Source organism: Chlorocebus sabaeus, chromosome 4 (assembly GCF_047675955.1).
Source record: "Chlorocebus sabaeus isolate Y175 chromosome 4, mChlSab1.0.hap1, whole genome shotgun sequence".
In the NCBI taxonomy this organism is placed as follows: Eukaryota; Metazoa; Chordata; class Mammalia; order Primates; family Cercopithecidae; genus Chlorocebus; species Chlorocebus sabaeus.
This window is the reverse complement of record NC_132907.1, coordinates 59,015,451-59,042,597: the sequence shown is the minus strand read 5'-3', so window position 1 is coordinate 59,042,597 and position 27,147 is coordinate 59,015,451. Positions and strand designations below refer to the sequence as shown.

The following is a 27,147-nucleotide window of genomic DNA, read 5'->3' as shown; positions in this document are numbered from 1 at the left end:
ACCCTTAGAAGAGGGAACCGCTCTAGCCCTAGCCCGCATCTATTGACTTGTCTTTGGTGCTCCCTGGTGGCAGTAAGCTGAATTACATCTCTCTCTCTTCCTCTTTCTCTGTTCCTCTCCACCTGCAAACACAGAAGGGGATCTTACTGCTAAAGAGGCAACCCTAGAGATCATTGGTCCAGACACCATAAGGCACCAAGGCTTTTACATCCTCTTTGTTGCAAAATCCAATGGAAAATTCTCACCTCACCCTCAAGAAACCCTCCCTCCTTTGACTTCTCTGACAGTACATTCCTGGTTTTCCTTTTTCAGGGAAATATAGTTCCTTGAAAGGGAACTGAAGCAGGTTTAGTCAGCTCGGATGAACTTTAGAGAAGAGCAGGGTTAACCTGTGTTAAAGTGGAGAGGGGAGGACAGAATTAGATAAATAGAAAGGGACAGTAAATGTGGTGTAGGGGACAGAGGCGAGATGTGTTTGAGGAGGAAAAGGAGGCTTCCCCGCTGACAGGGACGTGCAGTTGTGATGGCTGGACCATATGTTTCCCGGACAGTCTTCTTTTGCACCCCACTGCTTGGAATAGCAGGTACTGCGAGGAAGCTGTCCTGTTGAGGAAGTCCTGCAGGTCCAACCCTGTGACAACAGCAGCCATCTGCAGTCCAATTGTTCCGAGCACCTGTCCCACCTCTTGATGCTGTTGAGCCCATTTTCCCCACAGCCAGGCCATGTCATTATTTTTGCCTTATGAACATTTGTAGGCATTTCTGTAATGGTTAGATACCTGTGCAAGTACATTAGCTATTTTCAATAGCAAGGAACCTGGGGTTGCTACAATGGTTCCATGTGCTTTTAAAACATTCTACGATGAGAAGAGAAGAAAGGAGAAATGTATACAGTAAGCAGCTACTGATGAGGCTTGTAGGGCATCAAGCTAGTTCCGAGAAGGTGGGAAACATTTGCCTTCTTTTAAATTCTCATCCAAGACAAAACATTTCCTATTTCTGCTAGCTGAGGCTTGATCCTGAGCACTGAGACTAGTCCCCCACAGAGATGGGGAACTTGATATGGTTTTTGCTCTTTCTCTCTGTACTTGGAAACTGAGTATAAGGGTGAAATTTTGATTAGGACTCAGTGGACCTTTCAATACTTGAAACGTCATCTCAGTATGAGAAGAGAGATACAACAGACCATGTCTGAAGGCAATTAACGGAAAAAAATTAAACCATCTGCACTGACTTTAGTCCATTCAACAAACTAGATATTACTACGTGGTAGATGGCAAAAACCCATAGTTCCTCAATAAGTTTCCCCTTAGAAAATGCCCTTCTGAAATATATATTGCATTTCAGATGTCTTAGTACAGTTGTGCTGCTAGAACAAAATACCGTAGACTGGGTAATTTATAAACAAGAGAAATTTCTTTCTCATAGTTTTGGAGGCTGGAAAGTTCAAGATCAAGGTATCAGCAAATTTGGTGCCTGGCAAGGACTATTCTCTCTGCCTTTAAGATGGTGCCTTGAACTCAGGGTCCTCCAGAGGGGACAAATGCTGTGTCTTCACATGGCAGAAGAGATGGAAGGGCAAAAAAGGGCTGAACAATTTGCAAAGTCACTTTTATAAACACCTTAATCTCATTCATGAGGGAGGGGTCCTTGTGACCTAACCAACTCCTAAAGACCACACCACTTAATACTATTGTATTGGGGATTCAGTTTCAACATGAATTTCAAACATTCAAATCATAGCACTAGATGTTGAGTATAGCCTAGTAGGTGGCTAGGAAATGAATAAATAGTGATGTCCTCCCAAAGAGACTGAAATTGAAGACTCTGATAGTTTGAATACGTGGCTTTTGCAGTACACAGAAGCCTCAGACAAGAATGTTTGTCAGTGTTGTTGACATCGTGAGAGTTACTTCACGGAGCCCATTTGAGTTTGAATCAACTGAACATACCCTTAGCACCACTAGCTTTGCAAGACCCTGTGCTAACTCTTCAGGCGATAATTATAGAGAAGTGCTTCTCAACTGGGTACGATCCCTCCCCAATCCCAGGAGACATTTGATAATGCCTTCTGCAAGACATTTTTGGTTGTTGCAATGGAAGTAGGGTAGAGTGTATTGGCATCTAATGGGTGGAGGCCAGGGATGCTGCTACACATCCTACACAAGATATACAAGACGGCCCCTGGCAACAAAGAATTACCAGTCAGAGATGTCCGCAGTACTGATGTTGAGAAGTCCTGCAATAGGGAAAGACCTGGGACCACTGTGGGTGCTGTTGAAAAACAAAGATGCCCACAGCGCTCACCAACTGCAGTAAATTAGACTCTCTTGGTGTAGATGCTGTGACTGGGCATTTTATTGTTTTTAGTTGGTTTTTATGTATCCCTAAATTTGAGAACATAAGCTATAGGAATTACAAGGTCACCCTCTAGTAAGAGGAGTAAGGCCTTATTATAACACAACACAGGGCAAGATAAAGGCATGAAGAGAACATGTAGTAATACAGTTGTAACTATGCTGGGGGCCAAGCCCTTGGCTAAGGACTTTACATACATCCACATATTGCCTCATGTGGTGGATTCTATCAAATACTGCTGCCCTATTACAGGAAGTCAGCAGAGACCTGAAGAACCCAGGTCACTTGTCTGAGAATGTGTCACTAGGGAGTAGCAGAGCCAGGGCTGAAAACAGTTGTTTTGGTTTTGGTGTTTTTTTTTTTTTTTTTCCTGAGACAGAGTCTTGCTCTGTCCCCCAGGCTGGAGTGCAGTGGTGTGTTCTCAGCTCACTGCAACCTCCACCTCCTGGGTTCAAGTGATTCTCTTGCCTCAGCCCCCCAAGTAGCTGGGATTATAGGCGCCTGCCACCACGCCCAGCTAATTTTTGTATTTTTAGAAGAGACAGGGTTTCACCATGTTGGCCAGGCTGGTCTCGAACTCCTGACCTTGTGATCCAGCCACCTTGGCTCCCCAGTGCTGGGATTATGGGCGTGAGCCACCATGCCCGGCCTTGAAAACAGTTCTAAGTCACTTCATGCAACAGCTACACCATGATGTTGCTTAAAACTGATTAATTGCTTTGGGGACTCAGAGAAGGTCCCTGAAATAAGAGATGCAGGAAAAGAAAAACTTCAGGGAAAAGAATGCCTCGGAGTGCTGCTGGATTTCATACCAGCAGAGAGTAAGGATGGCAGTGCAGAGCAAAGCTGGGCCACTCACAGTCCCTAAACATGACCCCTTCTCCCATCTCAAGTCCTTGCTTGGGTTTTCAAGTCCTTAAGGCTCAGCGTAAATACCTTCTGGTTAAGATGCAAAGTTTTACTTAGCCTCTTCCTGTTGCAGCAGCTATTTTTTTTCTCTGTTTGTTTTAATTAAAATGATGTATGGGATTAGGCTCCAACATAGACGAATAGGAACAGCTCTAGCCTCCAGCTAACAGCGTGAGCGACACAGAAGACAGGTGATTTCTGCGTTTCCAACTGAGGTACCGGGTTCATCTCACTGGGGCATGTCGGACAGTGGGTGCAGGACAGTGGGTGCAGCCCAACAAGCAAGAGCCGAAGCAGGGCGAAGCATCACCTCACCCAGGAAGCGCAAGGGGGAAAGGAATTCCCTTTCCTAGCCAACGGAAACCATGACACACAACACCTGGAAAATTGGGTCACTCCCACCCTAATATTGTGCTTTACCAAGAGTCTTAGCAAATGGAACACCAGGAGATTATATCCCGTGCCTGGCTCGGAGGGTCCCACACCCATGGAGCCTCCCTCATTGCTAGCACAGCAGTCTGAGATCTAACTGCAAGGTGGCAGCGAGGCTCGGGGAGGGTCGCCCGCCATTGCTGAGGTTTAAGTAGGTAAACAAAGTAGCCGAACTGGGTAGAGCTCAAACTGGGTAGAACCCACCGCAACTCAAGGAGACCTGCCTGCCTCTGTAGACTCGACCTCTGGGGACAGGGCATAGCCAAACAAAAGACAGCAGAAACCTCTGCAGATGTAGCTTTGAAGAGAGTAGTGGTTTTCCCAGCATGCCGTTGGAGATCTGAGAATGGACAGACTGTCTGCTCAAGTGGGTCCCTGACCCCCGAGTAGCCTAACTGGGAGACATCCCCCACTAGAGGCAGACTGACACCTCACACCTCACACGGCCAGGTACACCTCTGAGACAAAGCTTCCAGAGGAACGATCAGACAGCAACATTTTCTGTTCAGCAATATTCTCTCTTCTGCAGCCTCTGCTGCGAATACCCAGGCAAACAGGGTCTGGAGTGGACCTCAAGCAAACTCCAACAGACCTGCAGCTGAAGGTCCTGACTGTTAGAAGGAAAAATAACAAAGAGAAAGGACATCCACATCAAAACCCCATCTGTACGTCAGCATCATCAAAGACCAAAGGTAGATAAAACCACAAAGATGGGGAAAAAATAGTATGGAAAAGCCGGAAATTCTAAAAATCAGAGAGACTCTCACCCTCCAAAGGAATGCAGGTCCTTGCCAGCAACAGAACAAAACTGGATGGAGAATGACTTTGACGAGTTGAGAGAAGACTTCAGACAATCAAACTTCTCGAAGCTAAAGGAGGAATTACGAACCCAGCGCAAAGAAACTAAAAACCTTGGAAAAAAATTTAATGAATGGCTAACTAGAAAAACCAATGTAGAGAAGTCCTTAAACGAACTGATAGAGATGAAAACCATGACACAAGAACTACATGACAAATGTACAAGATTCAGTAACTGACTCGATCAACTGGAAGAAAGGGTATCAGTGATTGAAGATCAAATGAATGAAATGAAATGAGAAGAGAAGTTTAGAGAAAAAAGAGTAAAATGAAATGAACAAAGCCTCCAAGAAATAAGGGACTATGTGAAAAAAACAAATCTACGTCTGATTGGTGTACCTGAAAGTGATGGGGAAAATGGAACCAAGTTGGAAAACACTCTGCAGGATATCATCCAGGAGAACTTCCCCAACCTAGCAAGGCAGGCCAACATTCAAATTCAGGAAACACAGAGAACGCCACAAAGACATTCCTTGAGAAGAGCAGCTCTAAGACACAAAATTGTCAGATTCACCAAAGTTGAAATGAAGGAAAAAGTCTTAAGGGCAGCCAGAGAGAAAGGTCGGGTTACCCACAAAGGGAAGCCCATCAGACTAACAGCAGATCTCTCAGCAGAAACTCTACAAGCCAGAAGAGAGTGGGGGCCAATATTCAACATTCATAAAGAAAAGAATTTTCAACCCAAAATTTCATATCCAGCCAAACTAAGTTTCATAAGTGAAGGACAAATAAAATCCTTTACAGACAAGCAAATGCTGTGAGATTTTGTCACCACCAGGTCTGCCCTACAAGAGCTCCTGAAGGAAGTACACATGGAAAGGAATAACAGGAACCAGCCACTGCAAAAACATGCCAAATTGTAAAGACCATCAATGCTAAGAAGAAACTGCATCAACTAACGAGTAAAATAACCAGCTAACATCATAATGACAGGATCAAGTTCACACATAACAATATTAACCTTAAATGTAAATGGACTAAATGCCCCAATTAAAAGACACAGGCTGGCAAAATTGAATAAAGAGTCAAGACCCATCAATTTGCTGTATCCAGGAGACCCATCTCACATGCAGAGACACACATAGGCTCAAAATAAAGGGATGGAGGAAGATCTACCAAACAAATGGAAAACAAAAAAAGGCAGGTGTTGCAATCCCTAGTCTCTGATAAAACAGAGTTTAAACGAACAAAGATCAAAAGAGATAAAGAAGGCCATTATATAATGGTAAAGGGATCAATTCAACAAGAAGAGCTAACTATCCTAAATATATATGCACCCAATACAGGAGCACCTAGATTCATAAAGCAAGTACTTAGAGACTGACAAAGAGACTTAGACTCCCACACAATAATAATGGGAGACTTTAACACCCCACAGTCAACATTAGACAGATCAACAAGACAGAAAGTTAACAAGGATATGCAAGAATTGAACTCAACTCTGCACAAAGCAGATCTAATAGACATCTACAGAACTTTCCACCCCAAATCAACAGAATATACATTTTTCTCAGCACCACATCACACTTATTCCAAAATTGACCACATAGTCGGAAGTAAAGCACTCCTCAGCAAATGCAAAAGAACAGAAATTATAACAAACTGTCTCTCAGACCACAGTGTAATCAAACTAGAACTCAGGATTAAGAAACTCAATCAAAACTGCTCAACTACATGGAAACTGAACAACCTGACTACTGGGTACATAACGAAATGAAGGCAGAAATAAAGATGTTCTTTGAAACCAATGAGAACAAAGATACAACATACCAGAATCTCTGGGACACATTTAAAGCAGTGTGTAGAGAGAAATTTATAGCACTAAATGCCCACAAGAGAAAGCAGGAAAGATCTAAAATTCACACCCTAACATCACAATTAAAAGAACTAGAGAAGCAAGAGCAAACACATTCAAAAGCTAACAGAAGGTGAGAAATAACTAAGATCAGAGCAGAACTGAAGGAGATAGAGACACAGAAAACCCTCCAAAAAATCAATGAATCCCTTACAAGGGATATGAAGGACGTCTTCAAGGAGAACTACAAACCACTGATCAGTGAAATAAAAGAGGACACAAATAAATGGAAGAACATTCCATGCTTATGGATAGGAAGAATCAATATCATGAAAATGGCCATACTGCCCAAGGTAATTTATAGATTCAATGTCATCCCCATTAAGCTACCAATGACTTTCTTCACAGAATTGGAAAAAACGAATTTAAAGTTCATATGGAACCAAAAAAGGGCCTGCATTGCCAAGACAGTCCTAAGCCAAACAAAGCTTGAGGCATCACACTACCTGACTTCAAACTGTACTACAAGGCTATGCTAACCAAAACAGCATGGTACTGGTACCAAAACAGAAATATAGACCAATGGAACAGAACAGAGCCCTCAGAAATAATACCACACATCTACAACCATCTGATCTTTGACAAACCTGACAAAAACAAGAAATGGGGAAAGGATTCCCTACTTAATAAATGGTGCTGGGAAAACTGGCTAGCCATAAGTAGAAAGTTGAAACTGGATCCCTTCCTTACACTTTACATAAAAATTAATTCAAGATGGATTAGATACTTAAATGTTAGACCTAAAACCATAAAAACCCTAGAAGAAAACCTAGGGAATACCATCCAGGACATAGGCATGGGCAAAGATTTCATGTCTAAAACACCAAAAGCAACGGCAACAAAAGCCAAAATTGACAAATGGGATCTAATTAAACTAAAGAGCTTCTGCACAGCAAAAGAAACTACCATCAGAGTGAACAGGCAACCTACAGAATGGGAGAAAATTTTTGCAATCTACTCTTCTGACAAAGGGCTAATATCCAGAACCTAGAAAGGACTCAAAAAAATTTACAAGAAAAAAACAAGCAACCCCATCAAAAAGTGAGCAAAGGATATGAACAGGCACTTCTCAAAAAAAGACGTTTATGCAGCCAACAGACACATGAAAAAATGCTCATCATCACTAGCCATCAGAGAAATGCAAATCAAAACCACAATGAAATACCCTCTCACACCAGTTAGAATGGCGATCATGAAAAAGTCAGGAAACAGCAGGTGCTGGAGAGGATGTGGAGAAATAGAAACACTTTTACACTATTGGTGGAACCGTAAACTAGTTCAACCATTGTGGAAGACAGTGTGGCAATTCCTCAAGGATCTAGAACTAGGAATACCATTTGACCCAGCCATCCCATTACTGGGTGTATACGCAAAGGATTATAAATCATGCTGCTATAAAGACACATGCACACGTATGTTTATTGCAGCACTATTCACAATAGCAAAGACTTGGAACCAATCCAAATGTTCATCAATGACAGACTGGATTAAGAAAATGCGGCATATATACACCATGGAATATTATGCAGCCATAAAAAAGATAAGTTCATGCCCTTTGTAGGGACATGGATGCAGCTGGAAACCATCATTCTCAGCAAACTATCGCAAGGGCAGAAAACCAAACACCACATGTTCTCACTCATAGGTGGGAATTGAACAATGAGAACACCTGGACACAGGGTGGGGAACATCACACACCGGGGCCTGTTGTGGGGTGGGGGGAGGGGGGAGGGATAGCATTAGGAGATATACCTAATGTAAATCATGAGTTAATGGGTGCAGGACACCAACATGGCGCATGTATACATATGTAACAAACCTGCATGTTGTGCACATGTACCCTAGAACTTAAAGTACAATAAAAAAGAAAAAAAAAAAGATGCGTGAGGATTTTTAAATCAAACTCAAAACTTCTACACTGATTACCTCCATATCATTTACTATTTTCCCACAATTTATTTTTAAAATTTTTTCTAAAATGTATGAATATATGAAACATCTGGTTTTTGTTTGGATTGCCAACTTCCACATACCACATAAAGTATGACGGCATTTCATCCACACTTAAGTGAAATAGCATACTGTGGAAATAAGATGTCACTGAGGTCTGGCATCTTACCAGTTTTTCTGTGCATCAAAATACATTTTCTCAAAATGCTTACAATGCATGTTGCAGCCACTCTCAATAGGCAGGTTTGTGTAGAGCCCATTTATGCTAAACCACAGTCTTTACTTCTTTCTATTGATCTTCGAGATGTGAATTCAGTCCTTATTTTAATGTTTGTGATATGGTACATTTTAAAAATAATATTTTATAAATATCATTGTGATAAAGTGTTTACTTCATACATATTCGTATTTCATTTTATTCACTGAACCAGGGTTGGGGGTAGGGCTAAGTAAGAAAAAGGCATAATGTTTAAAGAGGCACACAGTCTCAGAATCATGCAAATGTCAACCATACACTTGCCCAAGCCTGAGAATGAGTGTCTCCTTAAATAGTGCACCCTAAACACCTACCTTGCCTCACTGTAGTCTTGGTTCTGCATTAACACATGTTGTTAAACACCTATCATGTGCCATACAAGAGGAATGGATGAGACAGCCAAGGTTCCAACCCTTGGAAGTGTACATTCCTAGAAGTAGTTTTAACTTGATTAAATTTGAATTACAGCTAGTTTTTTAGACACTGCCACCTGGCTGAGACAAAGTCATTCTATTCCCCTTTTTCTCTGCTGTATTCCACTTTCTACTGGGTAGGCATAGGAACCAGTTCTGGCCAAAGGGACCCAAAGGAAAGTGCTGAGAGCTCTGGACTATCTCTCTCATCTCTTTTGCTTTCCTCATGCCTTGAGTGAGGATGTAATGTCTGGAACTGTAGCAGCCTCTACGCAATCATGAGGGAAGGGCCAAGGGAATCATATCCATACCAATTTAGAGCCCTGACATCATCGAGCTGCTGCACCAATGTTGGCAATTTCTTGACTTCACACTCCTGTCTTGTAAGAAACAGAAATCTCTTTGCATTATCTGTTTAATAGGCTGTTGGTCAGGTCTTCAGTCACTTGCAGTCAAATTATTCCTAACTGATACAGACGGCAAAAAGCTTATTCCTGCTATGTTTGGACTGACCGTAAATAGTGACCTTTAGCTGGGTAAAATAACTAGCAATCCAGTGTGAGAAGAGATTCACCCCTGAGAATCACGACGAGAGAGAAAGTCACTCCATTATAACCACTTCTCTCAGCAGAATTTTGTCAAGTAGCAGCCTCTCCAGCACTTTTGACTATGAAAGAGAACAAAATAAACCGCTTAGCATAATATTCAAGAACCCATGTAACTGATACAATGTGGTAAAAAAAAAAAACAAAACCCAGGTTTAATAAAATACAGAGGCCCCAAGGTTAGAGGGTCCTTGTCATAATAAGCAACCACTGGGAATGTCAGGGGCATGCACTCTCCTAATAGCTCTCTCCTTGCTGTCTTCTCCATCTTGCTTTTCCCTTTGCTGTGCCTTGAGTCTCTAGGGTTTTTACCAAGAAATAGCTTACAGTCTATTCTGAGTTAGGTCAACCTGCTCGATGCAACATCTTAAAGAAACAGAGTAAGAAGCTACCTAAACTATGCGAAGGTAAGCAAAGATTTAGCTGAATTGCAAAATAGAGAAATAAATAAACAAATAAATAAAACCAAGACAAAAGAAAAATAAAACTTCTGTTGATTTCAATGGTTATGCTCTTAAGATCAACCAGGTAACTTTCAAATATTTCATTTTTGCTATGAAATCGTGACCTCAGAAAATTATTTCAAACCCACTGCAAGGACAAAGCCCAACTGGTACATCTTCTATCACCCTTTTAGATGCAGGTAAAGCCACAGATCTGGTGGACATTTGCCCTTTTGCAGCCATTAGTCACCAAAATCACTTAGTAACTATCTTGCAGTCCGTTAGAATGAATGCTTCTTTTGGAGTCATTTGTCTATTTCAATGTTTATTTTATGACCACTTAGAAATCTAGTCAATCATTTGTATCCTAGTTGTTCTTAACTGATACTTCTAGAAAACCAAAAAGTGTTAAGGGATAAAAATCCAATGTCAGGTCAGGCGCGGTGGCTCACACCTGTAATCCCAGCCCTTTGGGAGGCTGAGGCGGGTGGATCACCTGAGGTCCGGAGTTTGAGACCAGCCTGACCAACATGGAGAAACTCATCTCTACTAAAAATACAAAATTAGCAGGGCATGGTGGCGCATGCCAGTAATCCCATCTACTCCAGAGGCTGAGGCAGGAGAATGGCTTGAACCGGGAGGCAGAGGTTGCTGTGAGCTGAGATCGCAACATTGCACTCCAGCCTGGGAAACAAGAGCGAAACTCTGTCCCAAAAAGAAAAAAAAAAAAAAAGAAATCCAATGTCATAGTGCCAACATCAGTGTAGACCAGCATATGAGTTATGAATTGTGTCCAGTAACTCATAATAGAAGTAGGTCCTGTCTCTGAAAATGATAGAGATTTACTTTACTTTCATGTAAAAGAAGTCTGGAAGTGCTTCAAGTCGTCATCAATGTTTCCAGACTCTCCTATCTTTCTACCCTAGTATAGTTTTTATACTCAAAGTTGCCTAAAGGTATATAATATTCATACATAATAGCCATAGCAGCTCCAGCTATTACCTCCACACTCCAAGCAAAAGAAAAGAAAAAGGGAAAAAGGCAAGAAGGATGCTCTTCTCAGCGAAATCAGCCCTTTCTGAACTGGTTCCCAGAAGATTCGCCCAGTTCCTTCTATGTAAATCTCATCAGCCACTCCAAAGGAGTCTGGGAAACCTGATTTTTGACTGGATACTTTGCCACCCACAAGGTTCTGTTTATAAAAAAGAAGACAGTGGCTATTGAGTAGGCAACTTACAGTTTCTGCCTCAGTTGCCAGAAGAAATATTGTTATTCCAAAAAGTAAGAGCCGAGCCTGTCTAAATCAGCTTATTTCACAAAACAGTGTGGAGCACGAAGCTTTCTAAACATGTGGAGCAACCAGGTCACTCTGATGCAGAAGACTAAGGAAAGCCCTAAGGGCAGACGTCAACACATTGATGACTTCTCCCCTTTCACCTCCGTTCACCCAAAGCAAATAAGGCTCACTTTTCCATGGGCAGTTAGGAAGGACGCCCTCAGTGCAGGCAAACATAACCTAAAATAATCCAGACCTGGGACATCAGACCACACCCCATGGGCCAAATTTGGCCCTCCACCTGGTTTTGTAAATAACATTTTTTTTGGAAAATAGCCACATACTTGTATTTATATATGGTTTGTGGCAGCTTTCACATTACAACTCAAAAGTTGAATAGCTGCATCATAGACCTTCTGGCCCATGAAGCCTAAATTTCCTACTCTCTGGCCTTATATAGAAATACTTTGCTGACCTCCAGGACTATGCAAAAGATAAGAACAATAGTAATAGGAAACATTTTCTGCATACTTACTCTGTCCCATGTTCTCTGCTAAAAGGGTGGCCTGTGTCTTCCAAGTTTTTCACAGTTTGTTTAGAACAGAAAATTTGTCTGGTATAAAGTAAGTCTTGATAACAATTCGTATAGGTTACAGACATAGCTATATCCACTTTTCACAAAATAAGGAAACTGAGCTACAGAGAGATTTGGAGGTTGTCTCAGTTCATACATCAGTAGCAAAACCAAGATTCTGAGCAGGGCCTTTTGCATCTGCCAGTCCCCCAGCAGCCTTTTGTAAATTATCTGTGGATAATTTATGTCACAAAACCATGTGGAGCATGAAGCTTTCTAAACATGGAGCAGCCGGGTCACTCTGATGCAGAAGACTAAGGAAAGCCCTAAGGGCAGATGTCAACACATTGATGACTTCTCCCTTTTCACCTCCATTCACCCAAAGCAAATAAGACTCACTTTTCCATGGGCAGTTAGGAAGGATATCGTCAGTGCAGGCAAACATAATCTAAAATAATCTAGGCCCGGGACATCAGACCACACCCCATGGGCCAAATTTGGCCCCTGACCTGGTTTATCTCAGAAAATGTTCATTTTTTAAAACAGGAAACCCCTATAGTCACCACAGGACACTCATTTTTTTAAATGATACTTTAAGTTCTAGGGTACATGTGCACAATGTGCAGGTTTGTTACATATGTATACATGTGCCATGTTGGTGTGCTGCACCCATTAACTCGTCATTTACATTAGGTATATCTCCTAATGCTATCCCTACCCCCACCCCATGACAGGCTCTGGTGTGTGATGTTCCCCACCCTGTGTCCAAGTGATCTCATTGTTCAATTCCCACCTATGAGTGAGAACATGCAGTGTTTGGTTTTCTGCCCTTGCGATAGTTTGCTGAGAACAATAGTTTCCAGCTGCATCCATGTCCCTACAAAGGACATGAGCTCATCCTTTTTTATGGCTGCATAGTATTCCATGGTGTATATGTGCCACATTTTCTTAATCCAGCCCATAATTGATGGACATTTGGGTTGGTTCCAAGTCTTTGCTATTGTGAATAGTGCCACAGTAAACATACGTGCGCATGTGTCTTTATGGCAGCATGATTTATAATCCTCTGCGTATATACCCAGTAATGGGATGGGTGGGTCAAATGGTATTTCTAGTTTTAGATCCTTGAGGAATCGCCACACCGTCCTCCACAATGGTTGAACTAGTTTACAGTCCCACCAACAGTGTAAAAGTGTTCCTATTTCTCCACATCCTCTCCAACACCTGTTGTTTCCTGACTTTTTCATGATCGCCATTCTAACTGGTGTGAGATGGTATTTCATTGTGGTTTTGATTTGCATTTCTCACAGGGCACTCATTTATAAAACTGGGTCAGGCTTATTAGCAATATCGAGTCCAAAGTACACTAAGTAAGAAGGACTGATGCTGTTTGTTACTGAAGAGTGTTTGCCTGCTCCTCCCTAGGCGTGAAGAACTCCTGTCTAGGCTAGAGGGGTAACTGCAGAGGGGACACACACTAAGCAGAGTTTCCAAAGAAAGTAAGAAGAGCTGTCATCCACCTCTCAACCAAAGACTGTCCTGCTGTCTCAAACTATACTTTTTAGTTTGGGAAATTTTAATTCTATTTGACTTCAGTTTACAAGAAAATATACAAGAACTTTAAAATTATTCTCAGACTGCAGGAAAAGCAAGATGTTGAGTGGCAATGGAATTATGGCTAAAAATGTGGGAGACAATCTGCTCCAAAGAATATCATTAATTGAACAAATGTTCATGGGCATTTGGAACCCTATGAGAAGCCAACACGTGGCCATTTCTACATTTCAGTGTCTTGTAATGCCATCTTCTCCCAAATGCCAATCTGTTGACTTCTGAAATACAGAAAACTGCTCTTTTGAACCTTGATATGTTTTCTTTATACAAAGTTGTCTGATATCAGAATAAAGAGCAACATTTTACACAGAAAATTCTTTTTTTTTTCTTTTTTTCTTTTTTTTTTTTTTTTTTTTTTTGAGACAGAGTCTCGCTTTGTCGCCCAGGCTGGAGTGCAGTGGCCAGATCTCAGCTCACTGCAAGCTCTGCTTCCTGGGTTTACACCATTCTCCTGCCTCAGCCTCCCGAGTAGCTGGGACTACAGGCGCCCGCCACCTCGCCTGGCTAGTTTTTTGTATTTTTTAGTAGAGACGGGGTTTCACCATATTAGCCAGGATGGTCTCGATCTCCTGACCTCGTGATCCGCCCGTCTCGGCCTCCCAAAGTGCTGGGATTACAGGCTTGAGCCACCGCGCCCGGCCACAAGGAAAATTCTTATTTCATTCACCAAGAGATTAAAGCAACAGTTGAAGCCAAAAGTGTTATTCCACGAGCTAAACACTCCCACTCCTTGCTCTGGAGCACCTCACCACCATCTCCACAAGTTACAAGCAGAGGTTGGCCCTCTTAGCACCAAGCGCACCTTCCATCCAGAGACACCCAGATTTTCCTCTATTCCTTATTCAATTATAAGCCTCCTCATCTTGATCAACCTCTGAACAGCAGTCGTTACTGACGAGATGAATATTGTTTGTCCGTGTGCTTCTCCTGATCCATTCTCCACCCACATCTGTGCTACAAGAGGTTGACCTCCATAAACTGTGTTAACCACACTTCCTTGCTCGCTGGCTTCCAGCTAGGTTCCACCATTTGGAGGCATCAGCAGAAGATCAGAGGAGAGGAGGAGATAGAGGTTGGAGTATTTATTTCCCCAGCTTCCACTCTGCCAAGCCACAGTTTTTCAGTGACCATATCCTTCACCAAAGGCAGCCCTCCCTACAGAAATGCTTTGATTGAGATATGAAAATCACTCCTCCTTTTGCTCCTTTAAGGCTATGGATAACACCTTTCTTGCCCCTTCTGACTGTGGCATTGCTTGGTGTCTCATTATGCTTTCTCTATATTGCTTAGCCCTACCCACACTTCTGTGAATTGTCCTTCATTAAACTCTTTTCTGTTACTACTTTTGAATGTGCCATCAATTTCCTGCCAAGACACTGATTGGTACAATGTCTTTATCCTGGATGGTATCTGATTTTGCCTAAGGAACCCTACCCCTCTTGCAGTCTTCTCAGATGAAAGCACCTCTTACCCCAAATTCTAAGTATTAAGGAACCTCACAGATTTTAAGATGTAGCCTGTCACCTCCACGTCATGACCTATACCCACATCCTTCTTTGAAGCACAGCCTAGCTGGACAGACTTCCTATATTCCTCTTCGGTTCTGTCAGTTTATAAATCACTGAGACTCTGAATGTTGCCTCAGAGATGTCCTCTCCATTTCAAATAGTGTCATCAATCTGGGAAAACCCAGAGCTCATCTAGACAATCCATCCAACAGGCAGCTATGAAGTTCCTGGAGCTCCTTGCTTTCTACCAACTCAACTCTATCTATTTGTTGTCTCAGCATCCTCTCCCAATCAAATCTGGTCTCCTCTGAAAGTCCAAAATCCTTTTTTTTTTTTTTTTTTTTTTTTTTTTTTTGAGACAGGATCTCACTCTGTAGCCCAGGCTGGAGCACAGTGGTGCCATCGTAGCTCACTGCAGCCTCAATCTCCTGGGCACAAGTGATCCTCCCACCGAAGCCTCCCAAGTAGCTAGGACTACAGGGGCGCACCACAACACCCAACTAATTTTTTCTTCTTTTTAGTAGAGACAGGATCTTGCTATGTTGCCCAGGCTGGTCTTGAATTCCTAAGCTCAAGCAATCCTCCCGCTTGGCCTTCCAAAATGCTGAGATTACAGATGTGAGCCACTGTGCCCAGACTGAAAGTTCAAAATTCAAGATTGACTTTCTCTGCACTGTTCAGTTCCATTATTCCAACTTGCTTCTGACCTTATGGGACCTCCAGTCTTTTGGCCCTACATTTTCACCCCAGACATTACCTACCTCATTCTCCCTTATGGATTCACTTCCTTTCTTATCCATTTTACATACTCTGTGCATCTTTCTGACCATCTGGTACCAGTGCCTTCCTTCTTGACTCTCATTTGTCAATCTCCCACCCTCTCAAAATAATAGCTAACTTGGTTCAATTTGCCCATGCTCCATGTACTTAAAGGCAGACTGAACTGCAGCTGAATAAACCCACATGCCAGCAGGGACAGGTGTCACTGCATTTATTCCTTAACCACAGCTAGGCCTTCTGCAACACACAACTCTACTTTTATATGATGTTGGTCAGGTTCTTATTCCAGTCTCCTCAAAGGCTAATCCAAATCTTTGCCACTCCAGACCTTGCCTTGAAAGACCCAGAAAAAAAATGGAGCCATAAGTTATGAACAAATTCACATCACCCTCCTCCAAATCTATAAAAATATAGAGCTATTAGGGCATCCTGACTTCATCCTCCCTCCCCCAAGAGAGTTCTGAACTTCCTCCCATCTAAGGATGCCCTCTCTACCTGCAACACAGAGGCCTAACCCTCTAAGACTCTCAGCCATCAGTTATGCCCTTTTCCTCCTCTCCACCAGCTCCTTCCTTTAGTTCATGAATCCGCTGTGGTCCCTCAGTCCTGGACTCCCTCTAGCTATCACCCCTCAAAGTCAAACTATTTGAAAGAATGTCCAGACTTTCCACTTTCTCATGTCTCATTCATTCTTCGGTCCATTTCAGTATGGTATTCACTCTGTCATTCCAACCCTCCAATAAGTCATTGCTCCAATAAGTCAGTCCAATAAATCAAGACTCTCCAATAAGTCATTGCTAAACTGTTTGCCAACTTCAACAGTCATTAACCCTTAGTTCACGTCTCCCAAGAGTTGACTATTGGTCATTCTTCCTTTTTAACACCCTTTCTCTCAATGGCTATGACTCTAATTTCCTGTCTCTCCTCCTCCCTCTTGGATCTGTCCTATTTTTGTTTCTTCCTTGTCTTCACCTGCTTCTTAAGTGCTGTTTCTCAGGCTTCAGTTATCTATTCTCTTCTCACTATTTCACTATCCTATGGCAATCTCAGTCATATCCCCTGATACAATGATGACTACCAATCTTTTATTCCAATGTAGGCACTCTCTGGAGCCAGATTTCTCACAAAACATGTGCACTTGGGTGACCTACAGACACTTTCAGCTTAATGTTCCAGAGCCAAATTCATTACCTATCTTCCTTACTCCTTGCTTCAGGAAACAGCAATACCATTTACCCGGATCACTAACTGACTATCATCCTAGACTCTTCCTCTCCCTTTACATCCAATTGGCAGCTAAGTCCTATAGAGTTTCACTACCTTGACACATCCTGCATTTCCATTCCCTCATCTCCATTGCCACGGATACTGACTCAGCCCAGGACATGGTAACCTCTCATTTCCACCATTGCAGCTGTCTCCTAGCTGGTTTCCTGCCCCTAGCTTTGCCCTCTCTGCTTTGTCTTTCAGAAGACTGAGCAATCTTTAGAAAATGAAAACATGAACTTCACGATCTAATTTAAGACCTTTTGATGGTTCCACATTGTATACAGGTAAAATGAAAGTTCTTAGCATTGAATTCATGCATTGACCCTTCCTATGTCTCTAGCCATTTCTAGTAATTCTCCATCCATTCAAAATCTATCCTGCATCTCTACTCACTCACTTTCCCCAAACACACCATAGCATTCCATATCTCTGTGCCTTTGTATATGTAGTCATACTTTCAGGTACACCTTCTTTTTCCTGTTGGCCCAGAGAAGTCCCACCTATCCTTCCATAATCATGTGGTAAAGTCCAAATAGCATTCACATTGCACGACAATGTAATTTGTTTTCAGAATTACTTGCCTTGCTAGACAGACTATAAGGTCCTTACAAGCAAGGGCTGTATCCTTTGTGTTTCCTATCATCATATCATCAGGGCTTAGCAGGATGCTATTATATTGCTATCAGAATTTATCATCGCCATTACTATTGGGTAATTGCTATCAGAATATAAATACAAATGTATGCCTGAAATTCAAATCTCAATATTTAAAACTTTCAATAACAAAATAGATTTGTGTGGTTGTAGGGTTTGAGAAAAAAATAAGTTAAAAAAAAAAAAAAAGGAAAGAATTTCATCTACTTAATATGGCTTAAACACTCCTCAGACTGAAGGCAATAGAGATGGCTGCCTGTGTCATTGGTGGTGTCCTTTACTGAGAACGTAAAGAAGGACCCACTCAAGTCTCTGATGAATCAAATCAAATATTTGATATAATTTTGAACAAGCCATGTAAGTACACTTTAATAAGCATTCTAATTTTTATTCTGATTCTCAGTTATCAGTGTATAGCAGAAATAGCATAAGTTTAAGTATCAGACAAAGCAAGGTCTGAATGAAAGATGAAATGTTTTATTGCTCTCTGTCTTGGAATTGCTGAACCTCCCTGAAACTCAGTTTTATCAGTGGTCATCAGGATCGTTAAGAGCAATTCACCCAAACCCTTCAAGCTCAAATACCTAGTACTTAATGACTGCTCAATAATGTTTACTTCCTTCCCCTTTACTGAATGAAATTGATTTTTGTACATGTTTATCTAAGCATTTTTTTGCAAAGATTACAAAAATCTTTCCCAGTACCAAGCTCTTTCCTCTTTTCACTGACAGCCTAGTGATGGCTTCGCTAGTCCAAGAACTCTCAAAGACTTTTAGGTTTTCTTTTTAGAGAGTAACATCTACTGTCTTCTTTTCTTGGCTAAGACACACCAAGAAGAAAAAAACAAACATCAAATCATAGAATAGATTAAAAAAAACATTGATTTACCTTAAATGCTAACCTTTTGCCACCAGTTGCTTGGAACTGAAACTATGGACGCTCTCTCCTGCATCTAGGAAAACTGGTTCCTCCCAAGCCACCTTAGCCTCCTCCCCCTTACCTGTCTTCCTCAGAGGCCCTGGTCCACTCTCTTAGTATTAATTGGACGGCCTGGGATCACTGCTGCAGACTCACAGCCTGATTGGCTCAGCTCACTGTCAATCTCTACTCTGGTTCTGCCTTTTCTCAAGTTTACACTCCTGTTGCCTAGGAAATCTCAGTGACTGTGAAAGCTCAAGCCATTTGCACTGGGAGAGAAGCAAGCAGGAAGTTTTACTGGCAATGGTTTGGTTTCTAGAACAGCATCAAAACTTGTCTCCCATGTTTTGTAAGGTAGTATTCAGCACATGGTCTTCTTTCTTCTAGGCAGCACCTTCCTGTCCTTCTGTTGTCCCCAGAAACCTTACTGCTAGGGTGCCTCATTACTAGGTGAAACTTAAAACCACAACTCTTGGGAGAGGCAGGAGTAATTATAGGTGATTCAAGGTTCTCCCTCCTTCTCTGCATTTGCAGAGGATGTCATTTCTGCTGTTTTCATCCTTGATTTCTTCTCTTCTTTTCTCTTTTTGTCTCTTTTTACTTCTGTTTTTCACATGTTCCCTAGCAGTTACTTTGCCAGATAAGAAGAAATCTTGTGGCTTAGTTAGAGGAAAATATCTACATTATGCTCTCTTTCATTGTATGTCTATGACATCCACCCTACCCTTGCCATTCCCACTCCTGCACGTCCTGCTCTCAGGAGCAGGGAGGTATAATTACTGGTGATTCAGACCTTACACTTCTCTCTTTCTCTCTCTCTTTCTCTCTCTCTGTCACACACACACACACACACACACACACACACATCTCTGTATATAACATAATCCTGGCTGTGTGCAGCATCCTTGCACTATGAGAACTCACAGAACTGAGTAGATGCCAGGCACCCAGCTCTACAAACTACCAGGCAAGTTCTTTCACGGATTTGACAAGGGTCTGGGTCCTTTCCTGTATCTGCAGGGAGTATGCGTAGTAGCTATTTCATCCTTTTATCTGAATTGTCTGAAAAATTGTCCCAGAATCAAGCAATTAGAACTATGGTTCTTCCAGGGCGACCTCAGATATCTAATGTTTTCTTTTCAGTGGTTTAACCCACAAGATAACATGCGTTTTAAACTTTTAAGAAGAAACTTAATTCCATCTGCGAATGCAAAAGCAAATATGAGGGTACAAACATTTAAATATGAAGTTTTTCTGAAAGCCACCTACCAGAGAGCAAGTTTGGTGCAATAGTTTAAGAAAAGATAAAAAAGAAACAGGAAAATGGGGACAACGGACAGTATGATGGAGCTATCGTGCAAGCCCTCAATAGTCTGCCTTCAGGCTGTCAAATAAAAAGAACAAAATCTCTGGAGTACTTAAGCAACGCTTTTGCTTGTTTCTACTCCTAGCAACTGGTGTAATTCCAAGGGTTTTGCCATGTGTAGAGATAGTATCTACCAGATCCAGTTCAAAAAACTAGATCTGGGTTTGTGGTATTGGGTTTCTGACATGATTGATTATATTTTAAGGCATAAGTATTCTTTCCAGTGGTAAAGAAGATGACGATAGTCTATGGTGCAATGTGGTAAAAAGATTTGTAAAATATTACTACTGGATTCTTAATCAAATATTCATAAAAGGCAAATCTCTGGGTAACTGTGATACCTTAAAATATTTTAGTCAAACTAATAAATTTAATGAGGATGACTGCTCCTAACTATGGTAGATGAAGTAAAGAAAAAGGATGAACTCAGGGCTTGAAATTCCAAGTTCAAGTTCCACATAAATGATCTGAAACCTTCTATGTCTTCCCAGAGGAATGTGTTTATCTCCCATTGTCATCAGCCTGAGGTTTCAGAAAATCAAATCTAGAGTTTCATCCTGAGAGTGGCAGAATTACAGTGCAAATTGAATTCCCAATCAGGCAAAGTATCTTCTGCTAAACTGAGGGAATTGAATGGGAAGGAATGAGATTCTGAAAATTGGAATGAAACATGTAGGGTAGATCCTGATGAAGCTGAGGATACTTAACCTCTAAATTCTCCTACATCTTCTTTGCCAGTAGGAGCAACCCTGCTATTCATGTCTGAGAAGGTTCATCCTGATTTTTCAAAGGAAAGTATACTAGCACCTCTGAGGTATTTTAATTGGAAGACACTGCTGATTATCCTCAGAATCTACTTCCACCAAACCTCTTGACTTATAGAACTCTATCTAGACTCTAGTCCCATAGTCCCAACAGGCTTGAAAGAGAAATTAAAATTGTGAACCAATGGGAGACATACTACATACCAAAAGTAGTGCATATTTTTTCAATTTATACAGACAGAAATCTGGTGAATACATGTGAGAATGTAAGTTAATAGTGTGAAATAATGGTTGAAGGAACATAAAGTTCACTCGAGATGAATTCATTGATACAGGCCCACAAAGCACAAATTCTCAATATAGAGTTGCAGCTCAATGGGTTATATACAGTTCTGTGTTTGTCTGGTTGAGTTAAAAATGAAACGAAGGGTAGCCTGCACTAAATGAAGCTGAAATACCAGAATTGCCTTGGGACACTGAAGAGGAAGGTATGTAAAGGTGTAGAGAGATTAAAATGTTGGACTGGCTTTATCATGCAAGACCTGATTACCAAGGGAAATTGGGTTGCTACTATACACTGATGTAAAGAGTAAGTCTGAAAAGGAACAAAATCATGTCCTTTGCAGGGACATGGATGGAGCTGGAAGCCATCCTCAGCAAACTAATGCAGGAACTGAAAACCAAATACTGCATGTTCTCTTATAAATAGGAGCTAAATAATGAGACCACATGAACACACGGAGGGGAGCAACACACACTGGGGCCTGTCAGAGGATGTGGGGAGAGGAGGGAGGGGATCAGGAAGAATAACTAATAGTTGCTGGGCTCAATATCTAGGTGATGGGAGGATCTGTGCAGCAAACCACCATGGCACACATTTACATGTGTAACAAACCTGCACATATACCCCCGAACGTAAAATAAAAGTTGGAAAAAAAAAAAAAAGAAGCAAATACTATGTTTTCATTTTCTTTGTAGCACTTGTCACAACTGCAATCATTTCTTTGGTTTACTGTTATAGGTCATTAAAAAGAAGAGTAAGCCTGGGATATAGGAACTCTGTTAGCACATCACTAAGTATGCCCATGCCTTTTTATTAAAGTCAAGAAAAAATCTACAATAACCCAATTCAGGAAGGAAAACTAATAACTCCAACTCTTCAAAAATGAATATTTGGAACCCCTTCCCAGTCAGGAAAAAATCAATTGCAGTACTTGTCAAGGGCAAAGGCCATATGATATACAAATGCTAGCTATCGCTGTATAACCAGTTGCAAAAGGATTGTAAATGTTATGAGTATTCACCTTTTATTTTGTTATGAATATATGAGTGTGTAGAATACTATTGTGTTCTTCTCACTCTATCACCTTAAAATCTAATATATTACTTCACAGTATTTATGTTACAGAATATCAGGGTTAAGAGTGAACATCACCCAAGGATCTCCACTCTGGGGAAGAGTTAATATATTCCCAGTATGCTATAGAAGAGTTGTATTAAACTGTGTTTTTAAAATGTCAACTTGACATATGCCATTGTACCTAGTTATTAAATCAAACTCTAATCTGTGTGTTGCTCTGATGTTATTTTTTAGATGTGATTAATATCTGCAATCAGCTTATTTGAAGATATTGTGCCTCAAGACTGGAATATCAGGAACATTCTGTCACTGCCCTCCAAAAACTCATGTCCTTATCACATACAAATACATCCATTCCAACTCTCTAATTCCAAAGTCTTAACTGGTTTCAGTATCAACTCAGTGGTCCAAAATCCAGAGTCTCATCTGTGAACCTGTAAAATCAAAATAAGGTGACACCTTCTAAGATACAATGGTGATACAGGCGTAAGACAGACAGTCCCATTCTAAAAGTGAGAAAGAGCACCCTTCCACGCTCCCTCTCCCAACAAAAGTAACAGGCTTCAAGTAAGATAAAAACTCAGCAAGGCAGGTAGACATTAAATTTTAGAGCTGGAGAATAATCTCTTTTGACTCCATGTGCCACCTCCTGGACACACTGGGCTAGGATTGGGCCCTCAAGGCCTCAGGCAATTCCACCTCTATGATTTTGCCGGGTGCAGCTCACATGATAGGGGTTTGTGGAGGTATGGGGGAAAGCCAGGAGAAAAAAGTCTAGGAAACAAGAAGTGGAATAGTGAACATGTGAAGACAAGCTTCACCAGTTCTTCCATTTCACTTTGGGTAAGCCCCAGCCCAGACACCTATATTCCAACTGCCCAAATCCCTGATCTGTGGCAATCTTCCACCAAAGATTTCTTCTATGACTCGTGGTCTCCATGTCAGTGTGATGAGCTTCTTCTCTGTGCTCAGACCTTAGGCATTTCTTATTCCAAGATACATGTTGCATTCTAACCAGAGATTTTGTGGAAGTACTGTGTCCAAAAGAAATAACTGCATTGGTGGAAAATATGGCACAGAGTTGTGAATGTGAGTTGAAGAATTATTGATGGACAACCAATCAGAGCTATTTCTGGGATCCTTCACTTTGGAATTTTATGTTACTGTAGGAGATAGAAATATAGGAGCTAAAGGGTGAGTCCAAGAAACTTCCATTGGAGGGAGAAATATGTAGTCAACACTTACAGCCAAAATTCTTGAGATTGAAATGTATTAGGATGGTGGAAAAGTACTTGCAGTTTTGCCATTACTTTCAATATTTGGCAGGATATTTCTTATTTGGGGCCTGAATTTTGTGCAAAGTCAAATTAAGACATTCAGGAAAACTGTGGGATTGTTCTAGAATGGGCGACATCCTAGTCGCCCATGCAACATTCCCATGGAATCCAGTTGCAAGAGAGACTAGGATGTCAGCCCATTCTAGAACAATCTTGGGATACTAAGGAAAGAAAAGTTTGATTCTCAGGAGAGGTACAAGTTCCATCACACTAATGTGTCGACCTTACATAATGACATTTAGAAAACATGATTAGGTATAGAGTTTATTCAAGTGCAAAGCTTGAGGATGACCACCCAGAAAACACTGACTCCAAACAAATGGGGTCAGTATTCTGAAATGGAGAAGTGAAAACTTCACTTAAAAGGTAAAAACAGAGAAGTTTTAGCAGTATTACAACATTTGCCATACAAAATCAGTGCACACATTACAGTGATTTGATTGGTTACAGATTGCTGCATCCCCAGGAAGATTACTTTGTTACTCCTTAAAAGGGCTAGGACCTGAGGGGGTCCTGTCTCTGGCACCTCTTGGTCTTCCTAATTATCTACCAGAGAAGAATAAGGAAGGAGGTTAATCTATAATCAGAGAAGCATAAATTGCAGCTGCATGCTACTTGACTGCATGTTATGTAACTCACATTCCTCTCAAGCCTCAGAGTAAGTTAAAATTCCAACAGCTCTAAGTCTGAATCATTTAATTCTACATATGTCTTCTCCTAAACCATGCTTCAATATGGGTGTTTTCTTGAGTCTAAGAGTCTTGGCAGCAGAGAAAGCCAGATCAGGAAAGAAGGTATAGCAATGGCTAAAAATTAGAAGCAAGTATTATTTGGGAGCTGAAGTCCCATAGCGACTGGATTCGAAGTGGAGGCTGTGGTGCTAGAGAAATAGAGAAATATACATACACAGTATGTATCTGTGGGAGTGACTATTTTTAACATCCACACTTATATGGTCTGAGGTAATAAGGAATACATAAAGTGAAAATCTCCTACCCCTCAGACTGCCTGCTCTTACTCACATTTTATCCATGTAAGAAGCAGAGACAAGGGGTGACCACATATGCATCCATTCATGGTGGGTCTTGATGAGCCAGAATGTTTTCTAGAACAAAGCCCGGGATTTTAGCACCTCACAAACCACATCAACTCCCTCTTGAAGTCTGAGGCAGGGAAACAGTGTAATTGAAGAGATCCGCTTTTAATTTCTCCTAAAGATCAGGAAAAACAAACAGGCAAAAAAGGATTAACACGGAGTCACAGCTTTCTACAACTGTTTTTGTTGTAGTTGTTTTGAGATGGAGGGTCGCTCTGTCACCCAGGCTGGAGTGCAGAGGCACCATCTCGGCTCACTGCATCCTCCACCTCCCGAGTTCTATCGATTCTCCTGCCTCAGCCTCCCGAATGGCTGGGACTACAGTCATGCACCACCACGTCCGGTTAATTTTCGTATTTTTAGTAGAGACAGGGCTTCACCATATTGGTCAGTCTGGTCTCCAACTTCTGATAGGCGATGCAGCCACCTCAGCCTCCCAAAGTGCTGGAATTACAGGCGTGAGCCACCACGCCCGACTCTGAGTAAGGCATCAGGAGTCAACACCTCAAGGGCCATTAGGAAGGCTGGGTGCACTGTTGAAAACGGTGCCTCGATTTCCTTAATCCTTGGTATCCCCCTTAGGAAAATAAAAGGGAAAGGCCGAATTAAATGGACTCCTTGGTTTCATCCAGCTCCAGGAATCCCAGATTCTCCACGATCTTAAATTGATCTAAGAGAGAGCCCACCATCCTTTCAGGGGTGGGCTTAGGAAGGGTCTTGGGGAGCGCCCTCCTTTCCCATGATATATTTTCTCTTTTATCTTCTATTCCTTTGGGGATAAAAGTAAAAGAAATAAAAATAGGGGCACAAAATGCAAAACTAACTGCCCCACTTATCCTTCAAAACCTTTCCAGTAGCTTGAAAGAAAGATAAAAGGGCTTCCAAACACCCGATTGTCCAGGGGTCCTCTCACCAGCCCCAGCCAGTTCTCCGGGATTCCTAGGGACAAAAACAACCCCAATTTGCTGTGGCACGTCCAGTAGCACTTTCCTCCGTCTTTAAGAGCCTGAAAATGCTCGCTACAATTTCTATTGGCAACTACCGAGCACCCCTTTAGAAGAACTGAATGAGCAACGGAACGTCTCTCCAGCTCTGAGGAAGACGGCCCAGGGCGAATGTATTGGACTGGGAAAATTAAATGCTGGCTCCAGCCTTGTGCGATGCAGCGCACGTCCAGAGCTGGAGAGGGAAAAGGAAACTTCCGTTTTCTCCAGAACTGTCTTTTTCACCCCAGGTTAGAGACTCTTCTTGGCTCCACGGCCCCTACTAGTCTCTTCCTTTTCCAGCCCGAGACACCCCAGCCCAGCGTGGAAACCTACCTGGATGACCCTGTGACAGAACTGCCAGTGCCCATGCCTGGTACCTGGAACATACTTGTCTCTGGATTTCCCCGCCAAGCACTCACCCAGTGTGGTAGTCGCCAGGATTTTGGAGGCCTCTGAAAGCAGGATCCCAAAGAGAAGGAAGCCCACTAGAAGCAGAGCCCAGATGCCCATCCATGCACACTCTTGCAGAAGCCCCAGAACCCAGCCCTTAGGCTGTGTGCCCTGCACCTGCCTAAGGGACCCTGTGCACCAAAGGAACCCATCCCTGTTTTGTGGATACTTCCCTGATCTTATGGTGCCACACTTGCTTTCTTACACTGATGACCTTGTCAAACCCAAATAACTTACATTGAGAGAGGCTCTCTAAAAGAAACCTTTTGGAGACCCTCTTTAAAAGAAATGGGCATTCCAGTGGGAATACACTGGCTATAGGCTTGAGAAGGGGTAGGAGAAGAGAACCTGTCTATCTTCTCTTCTGCCTGTCCCCTCTCACCCTCTGCCCCTTCTTACTCAGTTCATGATCCATTAGCTACCCTATTCTCACTCTGGCAAACCAGGGACAGTGGAAAGGGCAGATTGGTGAACTGAACCTTTAATCCTGCCCTGATCATGTAAGCACCATTCTCCCTTCCTGGAAATTAGTATGAACCAAGAACACTAGGGACCCTAAGAAATCACATGGATGACAGCTGCAGCTTGAGGTGATGAGAACCTGTCTCCCTTTTAAGGATCCTTCCCTGATCTTATGGTGTCACACTTCCTTTCTTACTCTGATGACCTTGTCAAATCCAAATAACTTACATTGAGAGAGGCTCTCTAAAAGAAACCTTTTGGAGACCCTCTTTAAAAGAAATGGGCGGCCGGGCGCGGTGGCTTAAGCCTGTAATCCCAGCACTTTGGGAGCCCAAGACGGGCGGATCACGAGGTCAGGAGATCCAGACCATCCTGGCTAACACGGTGAAAACCCGTCTCTACTAAAAAATACAAAAAACTAGCTGGGCGAGGTGGCGGGCACCTGTGGTCCCAGCTACTCGGGAGGCTGAGGCAGGAGAATGGTGTAAACCTGGGAGGCGGAGTTTGCAGTGAGCTGAGATCCGGCCACTGCACTCCAGCCTGGGCGACAGAGCGAGACTCTGTCTCAAAAAAAAAAAAAGAAAGAAAAGAAAGAAACGGGCATCCCAGTGGGAATACACATGGGCATATTCAGGGAGATAAAGGAAGACAATG

At 42.1% G+C, this 27,147-nt stretch overlaps 1 protein-coding gene and 1 long non-coding RNA gene across 4 annotated transcripts in view; one reads left to right on the top strand and one right to left on the bottom strand.

Moving 5' to 3' along the window:
• Positions 1-18,740, bottom strand: part of CAPSL (calcyphosine like) — a 46,179-nt gene extending 27,439 nt beyond the window's left edge. For 2 of the 3 annotated variants that reach the window (XM_007961368.3, XM_007961365.3), the window contains exon 1: positions 18,656-18,719. In XM_007961368.3, coding sequence (XP_007959559.1) covers positions 18,656-18,706 — 51 coding nt within the window. In that variant the 5' untranslated portion in view covers positions 18,707-18,719. Of the gene's footprint in view, positions 1-18,642 lie in introns of all 3 variants that reach the window. The other variant, XM_007961369.3, reaches the window with a different exon arrangement.
• An 85-nt stretch (positions 18,741-18,825) lies between these two features.
• LOC119621464 (uncharacterized) lies at positions 18,826-20,068 on the top strand. Its single transcript, XR_005238026.2, has 2 exons — positions 18,826-19,026; positions 19,816-20,068. It is a non-coding gene; the product is annotated as an uncharacterized lncRNA (long non-coding RNA).
• The last annotated feature ends 7,079 nt before the right edge of the window (positions 20,069-27,147 follow it).